The sequence below is a fragment of the Schistocerca piceifrons genome, chromosome 9 (assembly GCF_021461385.2).
Source record: "Schistocerca piceifrons isolate TAMUIC-IGC-003096 chromosome 9, iqSchPice1.1, whole genome shotgun sequence".
Classification (NCBI taxonomy): Eukaryota; Metazoa; Arthropoda; class Insecta; order Orthoptera; family Acrididae; genus Schistocerca; species Schistocerca piceifrons.
The window spans coordinates 201,253,135-201,280,669 of NC_060146.1; the positions used below are offsets into that span (position 1 = coordinate 201,253,135).

Below are 27,535 nucleotides of genomic sequence, written 5' to 3' on the forward strand. Positions count from 1 at the left end.
ATGAGCCACGTCGTGCACGACCACAGGGCGGTGACTCTGCACAGGCGGTGAGTCCTCCACGCGCTGCTGCCCGTCTAGACTCTCTGAAACCTGGCATCAGGGTCGCGAGCACACCATCGCTTGTGCACGTTTTAAGGAGCTTTTCCGCATGCGCAACTCGCGTGACGAAATTGCTTTACGGGCCAAATACACACGGATTTGATAAACAGCCTGCACGGTTCACGATGTGTACAGTTAGCCCTTGCCACTGAAGTACAAGTTTATGTCAGGGCCACCAGGTGGTAGCACACTGGCAGACTTTTACCCCCATTCTCTCGGCATAAATCTGGTAGATGACATCATATGAGGGGCGTTTGAAAAGTCTGTGCAAAAATAGAAACTACTTATGTGTTTGGGGTAAACCTTTTAGACTTATACACTTCGTCCAATGCTGTTCTAATTTGTTGATCCCTTCCGAATAATAGGAATTGTCCAAGTCGCCCAGCAAAATGGCTATTAGTTGCTGCAATCACCTCCTCGTTTGAAAAAACTCTTTATCCCACAGGCCATTTCTTCAATTTGGGAATAAATGGTAGTCCAAGGAAGCCAAGTATGGAGAATAGGGTGGATCTGAAACGAGCTGGAATCCTATTTCCATTAATTTTGCGACCACAACTGCTGAGTTGTGTGCTGGTGCATTGTCGTGATGGAAAAGGAGTTCTTTGCGGTCCAATCGCCGGCTTGTTTCTTGCAGCTCGGTTTTCAAACGGTCCAATAACGATGAATAATATGCACCAGTAATAGTTTTACCCTTTTCCAGATTGTCTATGAGGATTATCCCTTGCGAATCCCAAAAGTCAGTCGCCATAACCTTTCCATCCGAAGGAATGGTCTTCGCCTTTTTTGGTGCAGATTCTCCCTTGGTAACCCATTGTTTAGATTGTTATTTGGTCTCTGGAGTATAGTAATGTATCCATGTTTCATACACAGTGACGAAACGACGCTTAAAGTCCTGCGGATTCTTCATGAACAGCTGCAAACCATCCTTGCAACACTTCACACGATTCCGTTTTTGGTCAAGCGTGAGCAATCGCGGAACCCATTTTGCGGATAGCTTTCTCATGTCCAAATGATTATGCAAAATATTATGTACCCGTTCATTCGAGATGCCCACAGCACTAGCAATCTCACGCACCTTAACTCTTCTGTCATCCATCACCATATCATGGATTTTATCAATGATTTCTGGAGTCGTAACCTCCACAGGGCGTCCAGAACGTTCAGCATCACTTGTGCCCATATGGCCACTCCGAAAACTTTGAAACCACTTATAAACTGTTATAATCGAAGCAGCAGAGTCACCGTAATGTTTATCAAGCTTCTCTTTAGTCTCCTGAGGCGTTTTGCCTTTCATAAAGTAACGTTTAATCGCCACACGAAATTCTTTTTCGTCCATTTTTTGACAATGACTCGACTTCCTTGATTCACACAAATGCCAAACACAATGAAATAGACCTATATGGCTGAAACTTGGTGTGCGTTCTTTCCAAAGATGCTACTAACTAACCGGTGGTGCCATCTCTCGGACTTTGCACGGACCTTTCAAACGCCCCTATAATACTATATACTATAGAAAATTAGATCGGACGTCAGTATATGTTAAAGCTGTACTGAGCGTAAACCTATTTAGTGGGTTTCTGAATGAGTTATAGTGTGTTACGTTATAACTTTTATCATACAGCAATCCATTTGAGGCGCTGAGAATCATAAGGGCCTAAAGCACATCACTGTCGATTGTGTGATTGTAGCATTTATTCATGCTTCAGAAATCTGTTGATCTTATGGTGAGGCAGGTTTACCTGTGCTGTAGACTCACATTCTATAAATGAAAATTCACGAAATGCTGTGTCACTGGTTTCTCTGATATTCACTTAAATTTGGAATCGACGTCGGTGTGCTTTAGGCCCATATGGATCCCTAGTATTCTACTCAAGTGACCATGTAGGTAGACATTACTACTTGAGTTTGATTATTTCCACAAACGGCACTTTGCGTTTGGTTGTTTATTGTGGGGGAATCAGCATTCATGTTGGAAGATAACCGTACTGTCCGCAGGTCGTGGTTGTGCGGTAGCGTTCTCGCTTCCCGCGCCCTTGTTCCCGGGTTCGATTCCCGGCGGGGTCAGGGTTTTTCTCTGCCTCGTGATGACTGGCTGTTGTGTGATGTCCTTAGGTTAGTTAGGTTTAAGTAGTTCTAAGTTCTATGGGACTGATGACCGTAGATGTTAAGTCCCACAGTGCTCAGAGCCATTTGGACCATTTTTGATAACCGTACTGTGGGCAATTAACAATCTTTCTTACAATAAACCCAGCAGAGGACGCCAGATGAAAGATAACCGTATTATTGAGGAGGAGAGAAAACTATGGTTTTGCCTGTACTTTCTTAAAAAACCCTGGCAACGCTCGTATTTCTGCTTTATGCAGCCCTCGTGATTTTTGTGGATTTTCTTGTTTCTATACTGGTCCACAACCAGGCAGAAACCGACACCTGACATCGGCATTAATAAATGAGGTAGCCATTGCAACTAGCCCTGAATGGAAATGGCGCAACCGATAATTGGGGGAGGGATACGTGAAAGCGTTACCCAGAGAACAGAGCGTGTCCTATTTTGCACGTAACTAAGCAAGGGGCTGAAGGGCTCACACGCTGATGTGTGGGTCCTTGAGTTCTATATCTTTTCGTTATTTTTAAAACTCTTTTCCTTCTATAAATGAATTCTCTTAAGTTGACTTCATTGTGATTTCAGGGTATGTTAAAGATTGATGATCATTCATAACCTATTTATTTTAAACATTCGACTTTACAGCAATTACAGAAATTATTACACTTTATATTTTTACAACTTATAGCTTGGCTATCTTGTTTGCCAGTCTTCGGGCAACACGGAACTGCGTTTGGCCAAATGTGTACCACCAAATTCTACCAGTACTTTACACAGAGCATCCACTGTGTGCGAGGGGGCTAACGGACAGACTGTGGACCAGACACATTAACACAGGGGCTCGAAGGAGTTTAGCGGACCGATGTCTGTTTTGTCCCTATTTGAAACTCGTGCCCTCCGGCAACGAACGATCGACCACTTGGAATTACAGTTCATCCAACTACAAAGGAAATGGAAACTGCCATCAATTTAACTATGCCGTGAGGCAGCGAATTACGATGTGACCGTTCGATGTTATAATTTGGCTACCCTATGACCAACCACGTTCACTATTACTAGCATGGGGCATACCATGTGTTCTAAGACCCCCTTCGCACATAGAAACATTTTTACAGTTCAATTTTTCGACCAAAATAAATCACTCGCATTTGAATATACTTCGTTGCACTCGATTTACCTTATAGTTTTATACACTGGAATTATTGATGAGACTGTAGCTTACGACACCACGTGGCTTTGTACAAAGGATCTGAGCCTACTCTGTTTCCACACAAACTTTCCGAAATCAACGAGAAAGCAATCATTGCGTACATTCGTTTCCCTGCATAATCTGAAGCTGGAAATAAAAAAGAATCAGTTCAAATATTCAAAGACCTTTCTTCCTGTGAACACCGAGACAGACGCATTGAGGGCACGCCTGCTCACTTACCCGTCTTCTGTAGAACTCCCAGAATGTGGCGGGAACCCGGAGGTCTTCCTGGGCCCCAATGGAGGGGATCACCGAACCACTTGGCCGTGACCAACCTCTGCACCCCAAATCTTATGATACTGGAACGCGTTTGATCTCTGATCCCCTACACAGGAGTAAGGTTGGCACTACTACACTACAGAACTACTTCTGCTTTCTCCCAACTAGTATTTGGCCACGCTTTATGGAAAGGTGGGAGGAGGATTAGTAATGTTCACGTGCATGATACACGACATATATAAATATGTATAATGAGGCCTAAAACATTCTCCATCCGTCCACATGGGGCTCCACTGTGGCACCAGCGGCCGTCCGCGTCGTGCAATAATTTCCTGTGTCAGCGAGCAGCGAAACCTGCTGCTTATGGAGCGGTAACTACTATACCGTTTCAATATGCAGTGTGAACGTGGACTGTGTTGAATCTATTTTAAATGCTAACGGAAAAGTAAAGATGTGAGGACGGGCCGTGAGTCGTGCTTGGGTAGCTGAGTCAGTAGAGCACACTTGCCCGCGAAAGGCAAAGGTCCCGATTTCGAGTCTCGATCTGACAGACAGCTTTAATCTGCCAGGAAGTTTCATGTGAGTGCAGAGGGAAAATATCATTCTGGGAACAGCAAAGTAAATTAGCAAGAAAAGTTAGCCGCAAAGGAACCATGGCCTCCGACTACAGATTCTTTGCTTGGGAGAGTGACGAAATCAGATACGCGTGATTACAAGCGAACATTTAACAAGGAAGCGTACAGTTCGTACAAATTATTGTGCGGGCGCAGCGTAAGAATATCTGATTTTCAGCCCGGGTGTAAATTCGTGAACTTACACATCTGTCAGGGATCTTGTACATTTACCGAAAAAATGGAAAATCATAAAAATTCCTACTTACACAAAAATGCGAAATTGAGAGTTGTGAAAACTGGCACATTATTTCGTTATTACCCTAAACAGTACTTAATTACGTACAAAACAAAAAATTCCACAAAAAATTCCTTCTTTTGTCAGATAAGTTATGCATCTTATTTTATTATTATTACATCTGTTATCATGATTGGCGGTGGCTGTAGGCCAGCCGGAGTGGCCGTGCGGTTCTAGTCGCTACAGTCTGGTGCCGAGCGACCGCTACGGTCGCAGGTTCGAATCCTGCCTCGGGCATGGATGTGTGTGATGTCCTTAGGTTAGTTAGGTTTAAGTAGTTCTAAGTTCTAGGCGACTGCTGACCTCATAGTTAAGTCGCATAGTGCTCAGAGCCATTTGAACCATTTTTGGTGGCTGTAGTTGTATAAACTTGTAGGTAAGCATAACTGTTATATAGCAGGTGCTATTAATTTCACACTTATCTGAATCTCAAAAATTTGTGAACAACCAGGATCACGAGCTGCCACTGGTGAATCTGTGTTTTCGAGTGTAAACGCCTACGCAGTACACGCCAAACAGTCTTTTGTGGAATGCTAGTCTAGCTAGACGCACGCCGCGTTGATTTTTGTGGACTGTTCGGAATAATCATCAACACTCCGGCGACCTGGTGATTTATCATGTCGCAGTGAACAACCCGTCTCAACAAAGTAAACCGCCAAGAGTAAATTGTATGCTGCTTGGAGGTTCTTCAGACTCGATGTGAAATTTACACCGAACAGCAGTTGCAGACTTCGTTTCATGAAACCAAAACACGCAGAGAGCACTCTCCACTGAAACTTGAGGTTGTTTGCTAGAAAATAACACATCCATCGATTCTGTAAGTTATCTCAATAAATTTATGTATCATTTCGAAGCCGTAAAGACCTCACTCTGTTTAATATGCTGATATATTCTTTTTGTCATAGCTGCAGTTAATCCCCCAATACCATTAACTCGTAGTCTTGCGGTAGCGTTCTAGCTTCCCGCTCACGGGGTCGCGGGTTCGATTCCCGTGGGAGCGAGAGATTTTTCCTGCCTCGAGATGACTGGGTGTTATTGTGTCGTCTTCATCATCACCATTCATCCGCCTCCACTATGACCTTACCTAGTACAGCGGCGCGGGTCTCCCGCATCGTCCCCTATGCTCCTCAGAGTATGGGACTTCATCATCACCATTATATATCTTTAATAGTTCAAATTTGTTTTAAGCAATAACCTCACCACCGCTTGAACAGCTACGCAATCAGTAAACTAATTTTCTCCAATAAACGCATATTACAACCTCTCGCATTCTAATTGGTACTGCACTAGATGTGAAGCATTCAATACAAAGGCGATTTCAAGCACGGCGTTATATGATCCACCACGGCGGTACGCGCCTGCGAGATCCTATACTTGTTCTTCGCATTCACTGACCATCCTAGCACTTTTTCCTTTGCCTTCCAGTCTAATTGTTCTCTCTTGCTTCTCGTACATGTTGTGTATTACCCGTCTTTCCCTATAACTTATTCATATTTCTGTCAGAACTCGGAACATTCTGCACCGATTTACATTGTCGAACGCTTTTTCCAGGTCAACAAAAACCTACGAACATGACTTGATTTTTCTTTACTCTTGCTTCCATGACCAAGCGCAACGGAATAATTCCCTCTCTCGTGCCTTTACCTTTCCAAAAAGCCAGACTGATCGTCATTTAAGTGTTCCTCAATCTTCTTCGTCATTGTTCTGCATGGGATGCATGAGACGTTAAGCTGATTGTGCGATAGTTTTCGGCACTTATCACAGTTTGCTGTCTTCGAAATTGTGAGCATGATATTTTTCCGAAATCTCATAGATTCTGCAGATTGGTTTCAATAGTCGTTTGGTTGCCTCTTCCTACAATGATTTTAGAATTTACGACGGAATCTTCTCTATCCCTTCTGCCTTATTTGGTCTCAAGTCTTTTAAATTCTGATTCTAATTCTACATCTCCTGTCCCTCCCCTGTCGACTCCTGTTCTTCTATCACGTCAGTAAACAAGTCCACCTCCTTATAGAGGCGTCGAATGTACTCTTTCCACCTATCCGTTCTCTTCTCTGCAACTAACAGCGGGAATCCCATTGCACTCTTAATGTTACCACCCTAGCTTTTAATTTAACTGAAGGTTGTTTTGTCTTTTCTATACGCCGAGTCAGCCCTTCCAGCAGTAATTTCTTTTCCGATTTCTTGCAATTTTTCATGCAAACTTTTCGCCTTAGCTTCTCCGCATTTCCTATTTATTTCGTTCCTAAGCAACTTGTACATCTGTATTGCTGTATTTCCCTAAACAATTTTGTTCTTCCTTCTTTCATCGATCAACTGAGGCATTTCTTTTGTTACCCATGATTTCTCCGCTGTTACCTCCTTAGTACCTGTGTTTTTCTTTCAAACTTTGCCGTTCTTATAGATATCCACTCCTCTTCAACTGAACTCTTTTACGTTGTGATTGTAATATTAGATCCCTTGTCTCTTCCATGTTGACTCCAATTCCTTCTCCTGTCACGTCATCGAGCGATTCCTCGCACTCACAGAGGCCTTCAATGTACTCTTTCCACGTATCCTCTCTCTCCTCTTCATTTAACGGTGGAATTCCCATTGTATTCTTAAATTTACTACCCTTGCTTTTAAATTTCACCGAAGGTTGTTTTGCCTTACTAAAGCTGAATCATCCGCCCGACAATAGTTTCCTGGCCATTAAAATTGCTGCACCACAGAGATGACGTGCTACAGACGCGCAATTTAAGCGACAGAAAGAAGATGCTGTGATATGCAAATGATTAGCTTGTCAGAGTATTCACACAAGGTTGGCGCCGGTGGCGACACCTTCAACGTGCTGACATGAGGAAAGTTTCCAACAGATTTCTCATACACAAACAGCAGCTGACCGGCTTTGCCTGGTGAGACGTTGTTGTGATGCCTCGTGTAAGGAGGAGAAATGCGTACCATCACGTTTCCTACTTTGATGAAGGGCGGATTGTAGCCTATCGCGATTGCGGTTTATCGTATCGCGACATTGCTGCTCGCGTTGGTCGAGATCCAATGACTGTTAGCAGAACATGGAATCGGTGGGTTCAGAACGGTAATACGGAACGCCGTGCTGGATCCCAACGGCCTCGTATCACTAGCAGTCGAGATGACAGGCATCTTGTCCGCATGGCTGTAACAGATCGTGCAGCCACGTCTCGATCCCTGAGTCAACAGATGGGGACGTTTGCAAGACAACAACCATCTGCAAGAACAGTTCCACGACGTTTGTAGCAGCATGGACTATCAGCTCGGAGACCGTGGCTGCGGTTACCCTTGACGCTGCATCACAGACAGGAGCGCCTGCGATGGTGTACTCGACGGTGAACATGGGTGTACGAATGGCAAAACGTCATTTTTTCGGATGAATCCAGGTTCTGTTTACAGCATCATAATCGTCGCATCCGTGTTTGGCGACATCGCAGTGAACGAATAGTGGAAGCGTGTATTCGTCATCGCCTTACTGGCCTATGACCTGGCGTGATGGTATGGGGTACCGTTGGTTACACGTGTCGGTCACCTCTTGTTCGCATTGACGGCACTTTGAACAGTGGACGTTACATTTCAGATGTGTTACGAGCCGTGGCTCTACCTTTCATTCGATCTCTGCGAAACCCTACATTTTAGCAGGATAATGCACGACCGCATGTTGCAGGTCCTGTACGGGCCTTTCTGGATACAGAAAATTTTCGACTGCTGTCCTGGCCAGCACATTCTCCAGATCTCTCATCAATTGAAAACGTCTGGTCAATGGTGGCCGAGTAACTGGCTCGTCACAATACGCCAGTGACTACTCTTGATGAACTGTGGTATCGTGTTGAAGCTGCATGGGCATCTGTACCTGTATACGCCATCCAAGCTCTGTTTGACTCAATGCCCAGGCGTAGCAAGGCCTTTATTACGGCCAGAGGTGGTTGTTCTGGGTACTGATTTCTCTCGATCTATGCACCCAAATTGCGTGAAAATGTAATGACATGTCAGTTCTAGTATAATATATTTGTCCAATGAATACCCGTTTATCATCTGCATTTCTTCTTGGTGTAGCAATTTTAATGGCCAGTAGTGTACTTCACACCTTTCCTGCAGCCACTTAAGACGAGCTTATAGACAGTAATATCGATGTTTCCAGCAATAGGCCTATTTGAGTTTCTCGCTTTCCACGCGCAACGCTACTTCTGAACACATTAGCATCGCTTCACACACTGTGTGTAAAGACTCCAGAAGTGTCGCAGTGTGACAGTTCCGTTGAGAACACACGGTCGGGAAATCTGTGTTGCGACCGGCGCCCCTTCGGTTGGAAACAGACCAGCGGATGCATTTTTTAACGCTGGGGCACCACGGCGCAATACCTTCTCTCTCTTATCTTCCCCTATTCCCGTAGGACTCACAAAACAAATCCGTCCCCCGGCCAGCAGTAAACGCCCCAGGACTACTGAGGACAGGCAGAACGCACATGTGAGTGCGTCTCTTCCTGTTTCTGCTTGCGCTGGCTAACCCGTATCCGTGGCGCAAGAAACACTACAGGAAAGATCATCCAAATGTTTCGGTACGAACATTTAAGGGCGCCGATCTGTATGGAACCAGAGTGCAATATTCGCAAATACGTCTGCACCTAGTACTACACAGAAAAAAGCTACGTATTGGGCTGTCCGTTTTGCTCGCGCGTTCCATCTGTAGTGCCTGCAAACCCTGCATCCGGCGTGGCCCTCAGGGTAACATGTTGTCCCACCACCATGTCGACAACCTGACCCGCCTTTGGATATGTCAGTGTTTGTTTGTGCCTGGCGTTGGACGGAACAGCGTAAAAGTGTGCTTACAGGCTATGGAAAGCAAGGAGAAACAATTCTGAGGTCGTATGTTGCTTTACTATCGTCAGCGGTAAACGGCAGAAGGTTTGTGCTGTACACCGGGACGATGCAGCAACGGCTCGACCATGTCAAAAGTGGTTCAGTCGATTTCGAACTGGCAATTTCGTCGTAACAGACAAGCCTCGATCTGGACTGCCAACGGTTACAAACGTGGAACCGCTTAGTGACACGTTAGTCAACAATACACGAATGACAACGCGGGTGTTTGCACTGAGGGCCAATGTCGCTCGTGCTACTGTAGCCAGAAACTTTAAGAAGCGGGAGTACGTAAATATTGCCGATGTATCGTCTTTGGTTAGCCTTCTCCACACCATTTTCTAAGCATTCCTTTCAATTTAAGTTGTTCGTAATTGAAATTCCTGGGTATTTAGTTGAATTTACGGCCTTTAGGTTTGACTGATTTATCGAATAATCGAACTTTAACGAATTCCTTTTAGCACTCATGTGGATGACCTCACACTTTTCGTTATTTAGCGTCAATTGCGATTTTTCACACCATACAGATATCTTTTGTAAATCGTTCTGCACTTTGTTTTGATCTTCTGATGATTTTACTAGTCGAATAACAACAACGTCATCTGCAAACAACGTAAGACTGCTGCTCAGATTTTCTCCTAAATCGTTTATATAGATAAGGAACAGCGAAAGGCCTATATAACACTACTTTGTGGAACGCCGGAGATCACATCTGCTTTACTGAATGGCGTTCCGTCAATTACTACGAACTGTGACCTCTCTGACAGGAAATCGCAAATCCAGTCACATAACTGAGACGATCTTCCATAAGCACGTAATTTCACTACGTGCCGCTTGTGTGGTACAGTGTAAAAAGACTTCTGGAAATCTAGAAATACGGTAACAATTTGAAATCCCTTGTCAATAGCACTCGACAGATCGTGTGTGTAAAGAGCTACTTACTTTTCACAAGAACGATGTTTTCTAAAATAATGTTCAAAAATAGCTCTAAGCACTATGGGACTTAACATCTGAGGACATCAGTCCCCTAGACTTAGAACTACTTATACCTAACGAACCTAAGAACATCACACACATCCCTGCCCGAGACAAGATTAGAACCTGCGACCGTAGCAGCAGCGCGGTTCCGGACTGAAGCACCTAGAACCGCTCTACCACAGCGGCCGGCTTATGCTTACATGTGTCACTTATCGGGATATTTTGAAATCGATAATAGGCATACGACGATGCCGCAGCTGGAAAACCCATAGGAAGATTATATCTTCTTTTGGTGAATTGGAAACGAAACTGTAGGTACATTACACATAAATAAAATTCTTTTCTTGATAAATAAAAAAGACTGATAGACACTATTTTTATTGTAACAGCCTGGGTATATTTTCTGCAGTGTTTAATCACTTACTAGGTACCAAAACTATATAATATTACTAATCCTAAAAACTATGTAATGTTACTAATCAATAATCAGAAATAAATTATAAATTTCTTATTAAAATGTAAGAAATCGTTTGATTGAAGACTATTAGTGCAAGTCTGAATGCATGACAAACAGTATTCAATAAGCACTGTTAACACGCTTGACATAGCTCGCTTTATTCACAAAATTAAATGCCATATAATTGCAGTCCAATTAGGCTAAGTGGTTTAAGTGATGCTCCTTTATATCTCCTTACGCTTTAGTTTTATTTTGAAAGTTTCTTGTTGCTGGTATCCGAGAAATGCTTAAAACTTATTCTGATATAGAAATATGCAAATCTCGGTGCAGGGCAACAGAACAATGTCAAAATTTAATTTTTAATGGAAATTTGTGGAGCTTGCACTACATGAAACAATTCGTCTGCGAGAATGCAGCCCGTTTTCAATTAAATTTACGTATGCCATCTGACTGCAAAACTGATTACTCAGATTAAAGAGTTGGCCCTGAATATTGCTAATCTTTATCTTCAGTCTTGCAAACAATTAGTGTATCAACACTGTTGTTGTAATTACACAGAAAATGAACGTAAAAATTAGCGCATCTGACTTCTGAAAGAATTACTTGAAAATTCAAATTCACAAGATAGCAATTTACTGATATCTTCTACTGGTATTAAGCATCTGAACTGATGTGATATTATTTTCATAAATCGACTCTGACAATCAATGAGCATTACAGTGGACATGAACTTTGATGGTAATTAAATTAATTGACCTACCTACGCACACAGAACGCTCGTCTGCTCTGCGACTTGTTGCTATTAGGAATAATAATGTGCCTGTCAAAAATCAATTTTCATTTGCCGTACTGGTTACGTGCAGCGCAAGACGGTATCTTATCAATTTTCGTAAATGCTTCTCAGTACGCAACTCGTGATTCGCAATGCAAGTGTGCAAACCGAGTCACGAAGGTAAATAAAATTGGGAACTACTCTTAATGACTGATAAATGATAACAAAGACTCCATGTTGAACGGTGCCTCATTAAGCGGTGACAACAATACACCTTTTCATAAAGTTCTCAAACCTACACAAGTTACCAAAACGTTTCTTAATAACTCTTCTGCCTACAACTGCCTTCCTTGACACTTGTTTCAACTATAAGACAAGACCATATGCTGCATTATCAAATTTCTACAGTAATCTTCAACCACACGCCGTGTCCCAACAATAAGAAGCTACACACCAACGAATATAATAAACTGGATTACCTTGAAAGTTGGCTTTTATCATTCGTCCATCAATATAATCTCGTTTGCTTCATATCTTTCCTCTAAACGTATAATTACAAGATCCTTTTAAAATAATGCTGCCTCCACTACACGGCAGGGCAGCTTCCATCCTTTTTAAGCTAAGTACATTCTCAGACAGTCCATCACACGCTGACTGCTGTCTCTGACTTACTCTGACCAAGACCTCTGGTCTCAAACACAGTCTTACAAAGAATGTGAATACATCGATACCGCAGAGGTTGGGTACCTTTATCAAATTCACACTGACTCTGACTTACTGTGACCAACATCTCTGGTCTCAAAGACGGTCTTACAAACAATATGATTATATCGATACTGCAGAGGTTATCAAACTCGCAACGTCATTCACATTTATGGTCAAATATTTCTGAAAATCATCATGGCAAATAGGACAGACCCCTTTCAACTTGTCTTGAGGACCATAAAGTGCAAGGTAGGCGAGCTAGAGGCGGAGCGTAGGTAATATCTGCTTTCCTTTTCAACATAGCTCTTACTCTTAGGCATAAGATGATTTAAACCAAATGTGATAGGCTTCTATATCGCTAAAATATATACTTTTATAACGTTCTACTACTAGGGAATTTGTTTTTCACAAATATTGAATTAAATGAGAAATATTTCAGAACGAATTATGTTTCTCGATCAAAAACTGAGGCAGTTGTGTGCGCCGGATGATTTTCTTGGGACACCGTGACATTTATGTGAAATATATATGAAGATAGTTACTGTTCTCGAAAGAACAGATACCATTGTTGACCGTGCAGCTTTTCTGGAATAAATGATAATTAATTGGAAACCTCAGCTGCCTACAGCTGTTGTTGATATACCTCGACGGGGACAACTGAAAATGTGTGCCGCGACCGGGACTCGAACCCGGGATCTCCTGCCTACATGGCAGACGCTCTATCCATCTTTTTTTTTTCATTTTATTCGGTATTGATCGTTGTGTTTGGTCTGGGCGGACGTCACGAGACATCCGTTCAAGTTGATCGTTGATTCCTTTACTCGGTTTTTTTGTTACAGAGGGCGAGCAGCCCTCTGACCGAACACGCTGATCTACCCTGCTGACATCCATCTGAGCCACCGAGGGGACAGAGGAATAGCGCGACTGCAGGGACTTATCCCTTGTACACTTCCCGTGAGACCCACATTGCCAACAGTCCACAATCTAGATACGTAATGTACCTAATAGATATTTGCCCATCCAGTCATTACACGCGTACTCTGAGGTGACGATTAACATAAGAGTTCGAGCAACCTGTGCGCATTCGCACAAAGAAACTAGAGAGGGTGTTACAAAAAGGTACGGCCAAACTTTCAGGAAACATTCCTCACACACAAAGAAAGAAAATATGTTATGTGGACATGTGTCCGCAAACGCTTACTTTCCATGTTACAGCTCATTTTATTACTTCTCTTCGAATCACATTAATCATGGAATGGAAACACACAGCAACAGAACGTACCAGCGTGACTTCAAACACTTTGTTACAGGAAATGTTCAAAATGTCCTCCGTTAGCGAGGATACATGCATCCAGCCTCCGTCGCATGGAATCCCTGATGCGCTGACGCAGCCCTGGAGAATGGCGTATTGTATCACAGCCGTCCACAATACGAGCACGAAGAGTCTCTACATTTGGTACCGGGGTTGCGTAGACAAGAGCTTTCAAATGCCCCCATAAATGAAAGTCAAGAGGGTTGAGGTCAGGAGAGCGTGGAGGCCTCGGAATTGGTCCGCCTCTACCAATCCATCGGTCACCGAATCTGTTGTTGAGAAGCGTACGAACACTTCGACTGAAATGTGCAGGAGTTCCATCGTGCATGAACCACGTGTTGTGTCGTACTTGTAAAGGCACATGTTCTAGCAGCACAGGTAGAGTATCGCGTATGAAATCATGATAACGTGCTGCATTGAGCGTAGGTGGAAGAACGAAACTAAAATGAGCTCTAACATGGAAATTAAGCGTTTCCGGACACATGTCCACATAACATCTTTTCTTTATCTGTGTGTGAGGAATGTTTCCTGAAAGTTTGGCCGTACCTTTTTGTAACACCCTGTATATGGAGAATAAGAGCGGTTCCATCAGAGTTCTCTGAAGCACTCCTGACGATACCCTAGTCCGTGAGGAACACTCACCGTCGACCACAACATACTGGGTTCCATAATTGCTGCTTTTAGTAAATGCAAGTTCAAATGGTTCAAATGGCTCCGAGCACTATGGGACTTAACTTCTGAGGTCATCAGTCCCCTAGAACTTAGAACTACTTAAACCTAACTAACCTAAGGACAGCACACACATCCAATCCCGAGGCAGGATTCGAACCTGCGACCGTAGCGGTCGCGCGGTTCCAGATGTAGCGCCTAGAACCGCTCGTCCACTCCGGCCGGCCAGTAAATGCAAGTCCATTTCAATCAGTTTCGGAGAGAACTTTGGGAACGAAACTGCCTATGACTGACATTTTCTGTTCAGGTAGCACGTCAGTGATCAGTGCTCACAGAAGCACACAGCGATGCTCGCCTTCAGTGGGCAAAACGACACAGAAAATAGATAACAGCTGCTTGGAGGCGTGTATTGTGGTTCGACGACTCGCTATTTGGCCTCTTTTCAAATGCTGCGGGCTGGCGAGACCACCGAAGGCCCAATGGGGTATTCGACCCGACGCCTGTGGACAGCGTGGGTTCGGTACAGAAGTGGTCCTGTTATGTTTTGTGGGTTTTTTATGTACCGTGACTTGGGCGAAATTATTCAGGCTACCATGAGTGTGAACCAGGATGTTTAATTCAGGATTCTCCATGACCAGTTGTTGGCCTTTCACCATCATGATGAGTGTGCTGTGTACGCTACATCTTCCAATTTGGCAACAAATGTTCAGATGTGTGTGAAATCTTATGGTACTTAACTGCTAAGGTCATCAGTCCCTAAGCTTACACACTACCTAACCTAAATTATCCTAGGGACTTACACACACACACCCATGCCCGCGGCAGGACTCGAACCTCCGCCGGGACCAGCCGCACACTCCATGACTGCAGCGCACTAGACCGCTCTGCTAATCCCGCGCGGCAATGTGACAACAGCCGTGTTCTCAGGGGTGCGCGCATATGTTCCTGGTTTGATGAACACTCATCCCCATTGGCCAGCTAACTCTCCCAGTCTTAATTCTATAGTATCTGACACTGTTTGGAACAGTGGATTATTGGCACAGGTCAGTCTCTCTGCAATTTGGTAGCTCTAGCGTATTTACTGATGAATGAGTGTCTGCATATGGCATACAAGAAAAAATCTGTATGCTCTACTCTTGACCGAATTTCGACCAGTGTCAAAGCTAGGGGTGGCGTTGCACTGTCTTAGCGTCATGACTCCTGGGATGACTTTTTCTGTGTTGCGCTTCCAGAGAGTCTTAAGATTTTCCATATGTATAGGCTGCAACTAAAGCGGTCTAAGGCAGGTATCTTTCAGGAAAGCTTCATAACTGTACACAATTTTATCAAAATTATCCCGACACCTGTAAGTGGATACGAGGGTGAGTCAAATGAAAGCCTTAAATACTTTTTTAAACATTATTTATTGTGCATAAGTGGTACAAAGCTGTGTCACTTTTCAACACAATCTCCCCCACGCTCAATGCAAGTCCTCCAGCGCTTACAAAGCGCATAAATTCCTTTAGAAGAAAATTCTTTTGGTAGTCTGCGCAACCACTCATGCACAGCGTGGCGTACCTCTTCATCAGAACGGAACTTCTTTCCTCCCGTTGCGTCTCTGAGTGGTCCAGACATATGGAAATCACTTGGGGCAAGGTCTGGTGAGTATGGTGGATGAGGAAGACACTCAAAATGCAGGTCTGTGATTGTTGCAACTGTTGTACGGGCTGTGCCGGGCCTTGCATTGTCATGTTGCAAAAGGACACCTGCTGACAGCAATCCACGTCGCTTTGATTTGATTGCAGGCCACAGATGATTTTTTATGAGATCTGTGTATGATGAACTGGTGGCAGTGGTCCCTCTAGGCATGTAATGCTCCAAAATGACGCTTTTTTAGTCCAAAATAAGAGTCACCTGGTGGTTCTGTTCCAAAAATTTTTGGTTTGGGATTGAGGGATGGCGCCATTCCTTGCTCGCTCTCTTCGTTTCCGGTTGGTGGAAGTGAACCCAGGTTTCGTCCCCAGTAACGATTCTTGCAAGGAAGTCATCACCTTCTCGTTCAAAGCGCCGAAGAAGTTCTTCACAAGCATCAACACTTCGTTCTCTCATTTCAGGAGCCAGCTGCCGTGGCACCCATGTTACAGACACTTTGTGAAACTGGAGCACATCATGCACAATGTGGTGTGCTGACCCATGACTAATCTGTAAACATGCTGCAAAAAATGTTCAAATGTCTGTGAAATCTTATGGGACTTAACCTAAGCTTACACACTACTTAACCTAAATTATCCTAACTCGAACCTCCGCCGGGACCAGCCGCACAGTCCATGACAGCAGCGCCTTAGACCGCTCGGCTAATCCAAATATGCTGCAATGTCATTCAGTGTCACTCGGCGGTTTTCCTTCACTATGGCTTCAACTGCTGCAATGTTCTGTGGAGTCACAACTCGTTGTGTCTGATTTGAAGTCACACCATTTGCGAACTTCCTGCTGTGCTAACATGCATCACCGTACTAAACCCTCATTCATCGATGAATATCAATAGGTTTCACACCTTCACTACGCAAAAACTGAATAACAAATACGCTGTTCTTCCCCGGTGCAAGTCGCAAGTGGGACGGCCATCTTTATACTGATACTGCGGCGGTATGTGTGCAACTGCACTATGCTGCCACCTACAGGCCATTCTGCACACTGTTTGTAGCACGCTTACCAACTTACAGGACAACGGCGCGAAATTTCGATTTGTTATTACAAATTTAAGGTTTTCATTTGACTCACTCTCGTATTAATATGGGACGTGTACATCTCCCGCCTTTGCGACGGCTTTGCTGGAGACACTTCCACTGAGCTGTCTGAATGTCTGTGGGGAATGACAGCCTATTCTTCCTCAAGAGCGGAAACCAGACAAGGTAGTCATCTGGACGCCAGGATCCAGAGGAAAGTCGTCTTTCTAACTCAGCCCGCAGGTGTTCCATTGGGTTGAGGTTGAGACTCCGGGTAAGCCAGCCCATTTCAGGAGTTTTGCTGTCCACAAACCATTCCTTCACAGATGTTGCTTTGTGACAGGGTGCATTGTCATGCTCATACAACCATCATCCCCAACTGTTGCTCTATAGTACGCTGTACATCATGCTGTAAGATGCGTTCTTATGCGGTCGCATTTAGCGTCATCATCATCATCATCAAGGTTTCCTTCCAGCGAGCCGGACAGAAACTTGGTGAACAATATGTGAGCTGTAATACTGCTCAAGTTACGTGCTAGAGAAACCAAAATTGCAATTTAACCACAGCTACTCGAAGGAGATAGGAAGCTAGGGATCTTTGCCGATGGACGAACTTGTGTTTGGTACATACTTTTAATTTCAACTGTAAGACGTGTATATTTCTATTGTCTATTGTCAAATCACAATTTATGAAAGATGTTTATATTTTATCAACAGACCCACTTGATTTGCCCAGGGGCCTGCCACCGCAGATGCAGATCTCGACGCCGCAGCTGGGCGCCGCGTGCGTCGTGGCGGCCGCCGCCGACCCCGGTCCCAGTCCTGGAGCCGTCTCCAGCTCCTCCAGTTCCAGCGGCGCCCTCACCAGGCACTGCGCGCGTGTCAACGCAGGTAAGGCGCAGCGCTGCACCTAGACATCAGTCCAGACTAAGGAGGGAGAGAGTAGGCAGTGGTGATATCGGCGCCCATTGGCTCAAAACTCAGGGTGCCATGCTTTCACCTCGCTTTTGTTTACTGCGTCTGGGCAAGCGTGAGCGGTGATGTTGTAGACCGATTTTAACCCTCCAGGTACTCCTTACGTGGCGTCATTACTTACAGGCAGAAAAACAGTCGTTCTTGGGGTGCTTTCAAAAATCCGATTTGATATACACTACTAGCCATTAAAATTGCTACACCAAGAAGAAATACAGATATACAGATAACAACGGATATTCATTGGACAAATATACTAGAACTGACATGTGATTACATTTTCACGCAATTTGGGTGCATAGATCCTGAGAAATCAGTACCCAGAGTAACCACCTCTGGCCGTAATAACGGCCTTGATACGCCAGGGCATTGGGTCAAACAGAGCTTGGATGGCGTGTACAGGTACAGCTGCCCATGCAGCTTCAACACGATACCACAGTTCATCAAGAGACTGCCGTATTGTGAAGAGCTAGTTGATCGGCCACCATTGACCAGACATTTTCGATTGGTGAGTGATCTGGAGAGTGTACTGGCCAGGGCAGCAGTCGAACATTTTCTGTATCCAGAAAGGCCCGTACAGGACCTGCAATATGCGGTCGTGCATTATCCTGCTGAAATGTAGGGTTACACAGGGATCGAATGAAGGGTAGAGCCACGGGTCTGAAATGTAACGTCCACTGTTCAAAGTGCCGTCAATGCGAACAAGAGGTGACCGAGACGTGTAACCAATGGCAGCCCATACCATCACGCCGGGTGATACGCCAGTATGGCGATGACGAATACACACTTCCAATGTGCGTTCGCTGCGATGTCGCCAAACACCGATGCGACCATCATGATGCTGTAAATAGAACCTGGATGCATCCCAAAAAAATGACGTTTTGCCATTCGTGCACCCAGGTTCGTCGTTGAGTACACCATCGCAGGCGCTCCTGTATGTGATGCAGCGTCAAGGGTAACAGCAGCCATGGTCTCCGAGCTGATAGTCCATGCTGCTGCAAACGTCGTCGAACTGTTCGTGCAGATGGACGTTGTCTTGCAAACGTCCCCATCTGTTGACTCAGGGATCGAGACGTGGCTGCACGATCGGTTACAGCCATGCGGATGAGATGCCTGTCATTTCGATTGCTACTGATACGAGGCCGTTGGGGTCCAGCACGGCGTTCCATATTACCCTCCTGAACCTATCGATTCCATATTCTGCTGACAGTCATTGGATGTCGACCAACGCGAGCAGCAGCGTCGCGATACGATAAACCGCAATCGCGATAGGCTACAATCCGACCTGTATCAAAGTCGGAAACGTGATGGTACGCATTTCTGCTCCTTACACGAGGCATCACAACAACGTTTGACCAGGCAACGCCGGTCAACTGCTGTTTGTGTATGAGAAATCGGTTGGTAACTTTGCTCATTTCAGCACGTTTTAGGTGTCGCCGCCAACCTTGTGTGAATTCTCTGAAAAGCTAATCATTTGCATATCACAGCATCTTTTTCCTGTCGGTTAAATTTCGCGTCTGTAGCACGTAATCTTCGTGGTGCAGCAACTTTAATGGCCAGTAGTGTATTTGATATAATTTAGTAGTGATAAATGCAGAATTTATTGCGATGATTGTTGCATTAGATTCTCAAATTGATTGTTACAGGCTAAATTTTGATTGATAGGGCTCATTTAATGGGTGTGTCTAATATAGCTTACATAATTTTTAAGGACAATAAGGAACAATTCGAATTTGTTTTGCTATTAACTATATAGCATTTAGTGAAAGTGGCTCATGAAGCCGGTATCACCGATAAATGAAGAAAGATGCAGATATGACCTCTTCACCGTTCCAGTCTCAAACAGAGTGGGGAAATAACGAACGGTTAAATCTTTCTGTTCGAGCTCTGATTTCTCTTATTTTATTACAATGGTCATTTATCCTATGTAATGGGCGGCAACAAAATATGACATTCGAAGGAGAAAGTTGCTGATGGAAATTTCACGAAACGATCTCACCGCGTGGAAAAACGCCTTTGTTTCAGTTGTTACCAACCCGACTTGTGTATCATAGCTGTGACACTCTTTTCCTTCTTAGCTATAATATAAAATGAGCTGACCTCCTCTGAACTTTTTCCATGTTTTTCGTCAATCCTGTCTGCAAAAGATCTCACATCGCACAGCAGTACTCCAGAAGAGGACCGACAAGCGCAGTGTGGTCAATCCCTTCAGTAGATTTATACTAAGTGTTCTGCTAATAGAACGCAGTCTTTGGTCCGTCCTCCTCACAACATTATCAGCGTGGTTGCTCCAGTTTACGTTGTTCAAAACTGTTAATCCTAGTAGACTGAAGAGCCAAAGAAACTGGTACACCTGCCTAATAACGTGTAGGATCCCCGCAAACTCGCAGAAGTGCCGCAAAATGACGTGGCGTGGACTCGACTAATGTCTGAAGTAGTGCAGGAGGGAAATGAAACCATGAATCCTGCAGGGTTGTCCATAAATCCGTAATAGTTCGAGGTGGTCGAGATCATTTCTGAACAACACGTTGGAAGGTATCCCAGATATGCTCAATAATGTCTGGGGAATTTGATGGCCAGTGGAAGTGTTTAAACTCAGAAGAGTGATTCTGGAGCCACTCTGTAGCAATTCCGAACTTGTGGGGAGTCGCACTGTCTAGCTGGAATTGCCCGTCCTAGTGCACAATGGACATGACTGGATGGAGGTGATCAGACACGTTGCTTAAGTAAGGGTCACCTGTCAGAGTCGTATCTAGACGTATCAGGGGTCCCATATCACTCCAACTTCGCACGCCCCACACCATTACAGAGCCTCCACCAACTTGAACAATCCCCTGCTGACATCCGTGGTCGATGGGTTCATGAGATTGTCTTCTTACCCGTACACGTGGATCCACTCGATACAATTTGAAACGAGACTCGTCCGACCAGACAACATGTTTCCAGTCATCAACAGTCCAATGTAGGTGTTGACGGGCCCAGGCGAGGCGTAAAGCTTTGGGTCGTACAGTCATCAAGGGTACACGAGTGGGCCTTCGGCTCTGGAAGCCCATATCGATGATGTTTCGTTGAAAGGTTCGCACGCTGCCACTTGCTGATGGCCCAGCATTGAAATCTGCAGCAATTTTGCTGAAGGGTTGCACTTCTGTCAGTTTGAACGATTCTCTTCAGTCATCGTTGGTTCCGTTCTTGCAGGATCTTTTGCCGGCCGCAGTGATGTCGGAGATTTGATGTTTTACCGGATTCCTGATATTCACGGTACATTCGTGAAATAGTCGTACAGGAAAATCCCCACTTCATCGCTACCTCGGATATGCTGTGCCCCATTGCTCGTCTGCAGACTATAATACCACGTTCATACTGACTTAAATTTTCATAACCTGCCATTGTAGCAAAAGTAACGGAATTAACAACTGCGCCAGACCCTTGTTGTCTTCTATGGGCGTTGCCGACCGCAGCGCCGTATTCTGCCTGTTTCTACGCATTCCTATGAGTTTCTTTAGCACTTCAGTGTATTTAGTTAAATTAACACCCTTAAGATTTGTGTGATTTATCATCGAACCGATATTTAACTGAATCCTTTTAGTAGCGATACTCATATGGATCGTCCCCTAAGCTCCTCGGACTATCGGACGTCATCACCATTACAAAAATGCATCACTTTTGGTGAGGTTTGTTACTGTAGAGTGTTAGGTTATGTGACGTCGGTCTACAAAACGTTTAATGACTCAGAAACATGCCTTGGACTACAGCCTAACTCCCATAAAACTGAAATTATCAAAGACGCACTAGCTGTGAAATCCTGCACTGTGGAATCCCATTGCTGTAGTAATATCACAGACCATTTTTTTAAACGCAAATATCTTCATAAGATTTCGTAGGAAGGACATCCGTAACTGAGCTTCATAGCAGAATCAGATTAACAACCGCTTCAGCTGTAAACGGTTTTTATTCGTTCAAAAACACGATCGGTTTTGGGCAATTAAAAGCCCGGTTTCAGATGTATAAGACTGCAAAACGGAAAATGATGAGACTGCATAAGACTTAAGACTTGTTGTTTTAACAATAGTGGGCATTCACTGTACAAATTTGAATGAGGTAGACACGGTCGGATCACTTAGAATGATAACACGAGTGTCACACCAGATAGTCACAAAATAACCTAATGAAAGCCTGAACAGTAAATGGAATAACAAGGGTGAGAACTACCAAGAGAAAGTCACCGAACAACGTACGATAGCTCACACTTTGGGGCGCTTGGCCGCCGCACACTATGAAGTCTAGACTGCGGGTCGGTAACGGCCACATGTGAAGCTGAGATTTGGAATGACGTGGTGGTGGCAGGCAGACAGGCACGAAAACTAGCGACCGTCCAGTGGCTAATAGAGCAAGAGGAGACTGACTAGGCCGAACGTTAACAAATGGTGAATACATAATAACTTGATAAAATATGGTTAAATGAACATCGTCACAATATAAAATAAGCTGAAAATTACGTACTTGAGAAAAAATGGTGAGAGTGGCCAACTATGTGTTAAAGCTGATTTAAAAGACAAAGTTTAAATATATTTCAAAATATGAAAACCCCACAAACGAACCAGCAGTGGCACGTTTGATAAAAATAAACATAACAACATTAGGTAACCACAAAGGGAAAATAGTTCATTCAGGTGACAAATTAAAGAACTAAAAAGAAAAATATAATTACTTTGAGAGAAAAGTCTTATGGAAATAACAGATGGTTGGAAACTCTCACCGTCTACGCCCAAGAACATAATTTTTACCTTATTTTATATTCTAACGATTTACATTGAACCGTTTTTAGTTTTAGCCGCCTATTTGGTACTATCTTCTTTTGTGGATACTTAATGTCGTTGTGTTCATCTTATTTTTACCCAGCTTGCCACTACTGTCTCGTTTCTCGCTTTTCAATTTTTTAATTTTTTTTAATTTGATCCCTTACACACTGAAGCGCCAAATAAACTGGTATAGGCATGCGTATTCGAATACAGAGCTATGTAAACAGGCAGAATACGGCGCTGCGGTCGGCAACGTCTATAGAAGAAAAGTGTCTGGTGCAGTTGTTAGACCAGTTACTGCTGCTACAATGGCAGGCTATCAAGATTTAAGTGAGTTTGAACGTGGTGTTGTACTCGGCGCACGAGCGATGGGAACAGTATCTTCGAGGTAGCGATGAAGTGGGGACTTTCCTGTACGGCTACTTCACGAGTGTACCGTGAATATCAGGAATCCGGTAAAACATCAAATCTCTGACATCACTGCGGCCTGCAAGAAAGGGACCAACGACGACTGCAAAGAATCGTTCAACGTGACAGAAGTGCAATCCCTCGGCAAACTGCCTGCTGATTTCTATGCTGGGTCATCAACAAGTGTCAGCGTGTGAATCGTTCAACGAAACATCATCGGTACGGGCTTTCGGTGCCGAAGGCCTACTCGAGTACCCTTGATGACTGCGTGTCACAAAGGTTTACGCCTCGCCTGGGCCCGTCAACACCTACATTGGACTGTTGATGACTGGAAACATGTTGCTTGGTCGGACGAGTCTCCTTTGATATCGTATCGAGCGGATGGACGTGTACCAGTATGGAGACAACCTCATGAATCCATGGACCCTACATGTCAGCAGGGGACTTTTCAAGCTGGTGGAGGCTCTCTGTAATGGTGTGAGGCATGTGCAGTTGGAGTGATATGGGACCCCTGATACGTCTAGATTTGACTCTCACAGGTGACGCGTACGTAAGCATCCTGCCTGATCACCTGCATCCATTCATGTCCAGTGTGCATTTCGACGGACTTGGGCAATTCCAGCGACACCCCACACGTCCAGAATTGCTACACAGTGGCTACAGGACCACTCTTCTGAGTTTAAACACTTCCACTGGCCATGAAACTCCCCCGACGTTATTTAGCACATCTAGGGTACCTTGCAACTCGCTGTTCAGAAAAGATCTCCACCATCTCGAACTCTTACGGATTTATGGACGGCCCTGCAAGAGTCATGGTGTCAGTTCCCTCCACCGCTGGCCGTAATAACGGCCTCGATACGCATGGGCGTTGAGTCAACCAGAGATTGGATGCCCATGCACATGCACCTTCAACACGATACCACAGTTCATCAAGAGTAGTCACTGGCGTATCGTGATGACCCAGTTGCTCGGCCACCATTGACCAGACGATTTCAGTTGGTGAGAGATCTGGATAATGCACTGGCCAGGGCAGAAGTCGAACATTTTCTTATCCAGAAAGGCCCGTACAGGACCTGCAATATGCGTTCGTGCATTATCCTGCTGAAATGTAGGGTTTCGCAGGGATCGAATGAAGGGTAGAGCCACGGGTCATAACACATCTGAAATGTAACGTCCACTGTTCAAAGTGCCGTCAATGCGAACAAGAGGTGACCGAGACGTGTAACCAATGGCACCCCAATACCATCACGCTGGGTGATACGCCAGTATGGCGATGACGAATACATGCTTCTAATGTGCGTCCACCGTGATGTCACCAAACACGGATGCGACCATCACAATGCTCTAAACGGAACCTGGATTCATCCGAAGAAATGACGTTTTGCCATTCGTACACCCAAGTTCGTCGTTGAGTACACCATCGCAGGCGCTCCTGTCTGTGATGCAACGTCAAGGGTAGCCGCAGCCATAGTCCCCGAGCTGATAGTCGATGCTGCTGCAAACGTCGTCGAACTGTTCGTACAGATGGTTGTTGTCTTGCAAACGTCCCCATATGTTGACTCAGGGATAGAGACGTGGTTGCACGATCCATTACAGCCATGCGGATAAGATGCCTGTCATCTCGACTGCTAGTGATACGAAGCCGTTGGGATCCAGAACGGCGTTCTGCATTACTTTCCTGAACCCACCGATTCCATATTCTCCCTACAGTCATTGGATCTCGACCAACGCGAGCAGCAATGTCGCGATACGATAAACCGCAGTCGCGATAGGCTACAATCCGACCTTTATCAAAGTCGGAAACGTGATGGTACGCATTTCTGCTCCTTACACGAGGCATCACAACAACGTTTCACCAGGCAACGCCGGTCAACTGCTGTTTGTGTATGTGAAATCGGTTGGAAACTTTGCTCATTTCAGCACCTTGTAGGTGTCACCACCGGCGCCAACCTTGTGTGAATGCTCTGAAAAGCTAACCATTTGCGTATCACAGCATCTTCTTTCTGTCGGTCCAATTTCGTGTGTGTAGCACGTCATCTTCGTGGTATAGCAATTTTAATGGCCAGTAGTGCAGGAACTGGTACCGTTCTTAACTCATTTTCTCAAAATTTTGAGTAATGTCTTTTAAAAAGTGTGTCAATCGAAGCAGTTGCTTATTTTGGAACGTTGAATGTTTACAGCGAGTGGCTTGCACCACGCATCAGCAGCCGCGGCAGCGTCGACCCCGTCCTCGACGACGGGAAGCTGCGGGGGCGGCGGCGGGGGCGGCGTGGCGTCCTCGGGGGCGGCGTCGTCGTCCTCGTCGTCGACGCTGAGCCGCGAGGAGCGGAGGCGGCGCCGGCGGGCGACGCAGAAGTACCGCACCGCCCACGCGACGCGCGAGCGCATCCGCGTCGAGGCGTTCAACGTGGCCTTCTGCGAGCTGCGGCGGCTTCTGCCCACTCTGCCTCCGGACAAGAAGCTCTCCAAGATCGAGATCCTCAAGCTGGCCATCTGCTACATCGCCTACCTCAACCACGTGCTCGACGTCTGACCCGAAGCGCAAGGCGCCGCGGCCGAAGCGCGCTAGCGTGCGCTGCGCGGCTGCCTACCCCGCAGGGGCTCGCTATCCACTGTCGCGTGTGCAAGTAGGAAGGCGGGTGTGCGTTGCGTTCTGCGAAGCGAGGGACCGAGAATACTTCGTGGCGTCACAAGTAGAGCTGTCGCATATCGTGTGCGTTCATTGGTGTGTTACGAGTATGCCGCAAGACTCCTTTTCGGTACTGCCTGAAACATTCTGTTACATTTTTTCTCCCCCACAAGCAATTTGTGCCGACTCGGCAGTATTCGTATTCGTCCGATATCTCTCTTTCAGTGAAGGCACTCAGTAGTGATACAGAGTCTCTTCCTTTCCTTCACGTCCGCGGATCAGGCCGAGTTTTCTTCCAATTCCTAGATACAGACAAATTTCATTAGACCTGCGAATCCAAAAGGCGCGATCAATAGATGGTGTGTGATGTGCGGGATCTTTATGTATCCGACATCAATTAGTTCGACGTTTCTACGTTTTAGAAAGTATTTGGTTCGATTGTATCCTGTCAGTCCAGAAAGTTTCGAGACTGGAATAACAAAAAGAAAAAAAATAGAGATGATTTAATATACTGGTTTTAATACTTCAGATGAACTGAGGGGTGCAGTTCCATGTCTGTCTTCATAGATGGTTTTATTGACCGTTTCTTTCTTCAGTAACTGCATCTTAATGGATAGGGAGTTGTGGGTTGTCTCATTTTTAAAACTCATGCAGTAGAGTTGCTTCCTGTCGAGGTCCAGGGAATGGTATGTGGATCTAAACGGATAGCCGTTAGAGGTTGATCTTACTGTACTACTGTGTTGTTCAGCTGTGCATCGAGAGTTTGTGTGTGCACACTATTGAGTCGTACAAGTGCCCCGTATTCCACAGTAGAGTAGACTAGTCCAAGTGTTGAACTGCGTAGCGTATCAGCTGCGGAGCACCAGGTTATTCCACATAGCTTATGCAGGATGTTGTTCCTAACTCGTATGTTTGCAGCAGTGTTTCTCAGATACTTCTCCTACGCCACTGTCCGGTCCAATGTAACCCCTACATGTTTTGGGTGCTGACTGTGGTGAAGTAGTCTGTCACCAAAACACACCTGTGCCTCTCTGTTGCTCTAATGAAAGAAAGCCGTCTCTATCCAGGTGGTGTTTGGTTTCAGTCTTCTGGTATTGTCACATCAGTTCTTTAGATGACTTTCTTACTCCAAGATTTCGATGTCCCTCTGCCAGCACCCAGTTATCGACGTATCCAAACTGAAACATCCCCATACAAAAATTATGAATGACAGTGCTTGAAAAACTCTTACGTTATTTGATTTTCAAGCAGCTGAGCGAAACTCAACATACTCAGACAGTTTTCTCTTTATTTATTCTGATCATCACTAAACTGACACACAATATTTTTAGCGCAACGCAGTCTGACTTTCAATAATCCCTACAAAAGAACGGTCCTGACTAACAATAACCTATACCTTTCATGAATCACTTACCTCACAAAAATCTTCGTTACTCGAACTACTGCAATACAGCGAGCGCCAGCTAAATAAAAGATTCTAACTACTGAAGACACTAACTACTGATAGACATAGTTAGCAAATGAAAGATTTTGATAGTGAACAAACAATGTATTTACCTTAATAGTGTTCAAAACTCATTATATATATATATATATATATATATATATATATATATATATATATATATATATCAGTTCATGACATCCAGTCTTACAAATTTCGTTTTTCTGGCGTACACACATCCAG

The 27,535-nt window shown here is 44.8% G+C and overlaps 1 protein-coding gene across 1 annotated transcript; it reads left to right on the forward strand.

The window, feature by feature from the left end:
• LOC124716856 (transcription factor 15-like) lies at positions 1–25,752 on the forward strand. Its single transcript, XM_047243408.1, has 3 exons — positions 1–47; positions 17,777–17,915; positions 25,573–25,752. Exons 1-3 carry the CDS (start codon positions 1–3, stop codon positions 25,750–25,752), a joined length of 366 nt encoding a protein of 121 aa, XP_047099364.1.
• Positions 25,753–27,535: the final 1,783 nt, after the last annotated feature.

Excerpts from the sequence above, each read along its gene's own strand:
- LOC124716856 (XM_047243408.1), top strand. The coding sequence starts at position 1 with ATGAGCCACGTCGTGCACGACCACAGGGCGGTGACTCTGCACAGGCG. Across the intron at positions 48-17,776 it reads GCGGTGACTCTGCACAGGCG|GGGCCTGCCACCGCAGATGC; the intron begins GTGAGTCCTCCA and ends TGATTTGCCCAG. Across the intron at positions 17,916-25,572 it reads GCGCCCTCACCAGGCACTGC|AAGTACCGCACCGCCCACGC; the intron begins GCGCGTGTCAAC and ends CGGGCGACGCAG.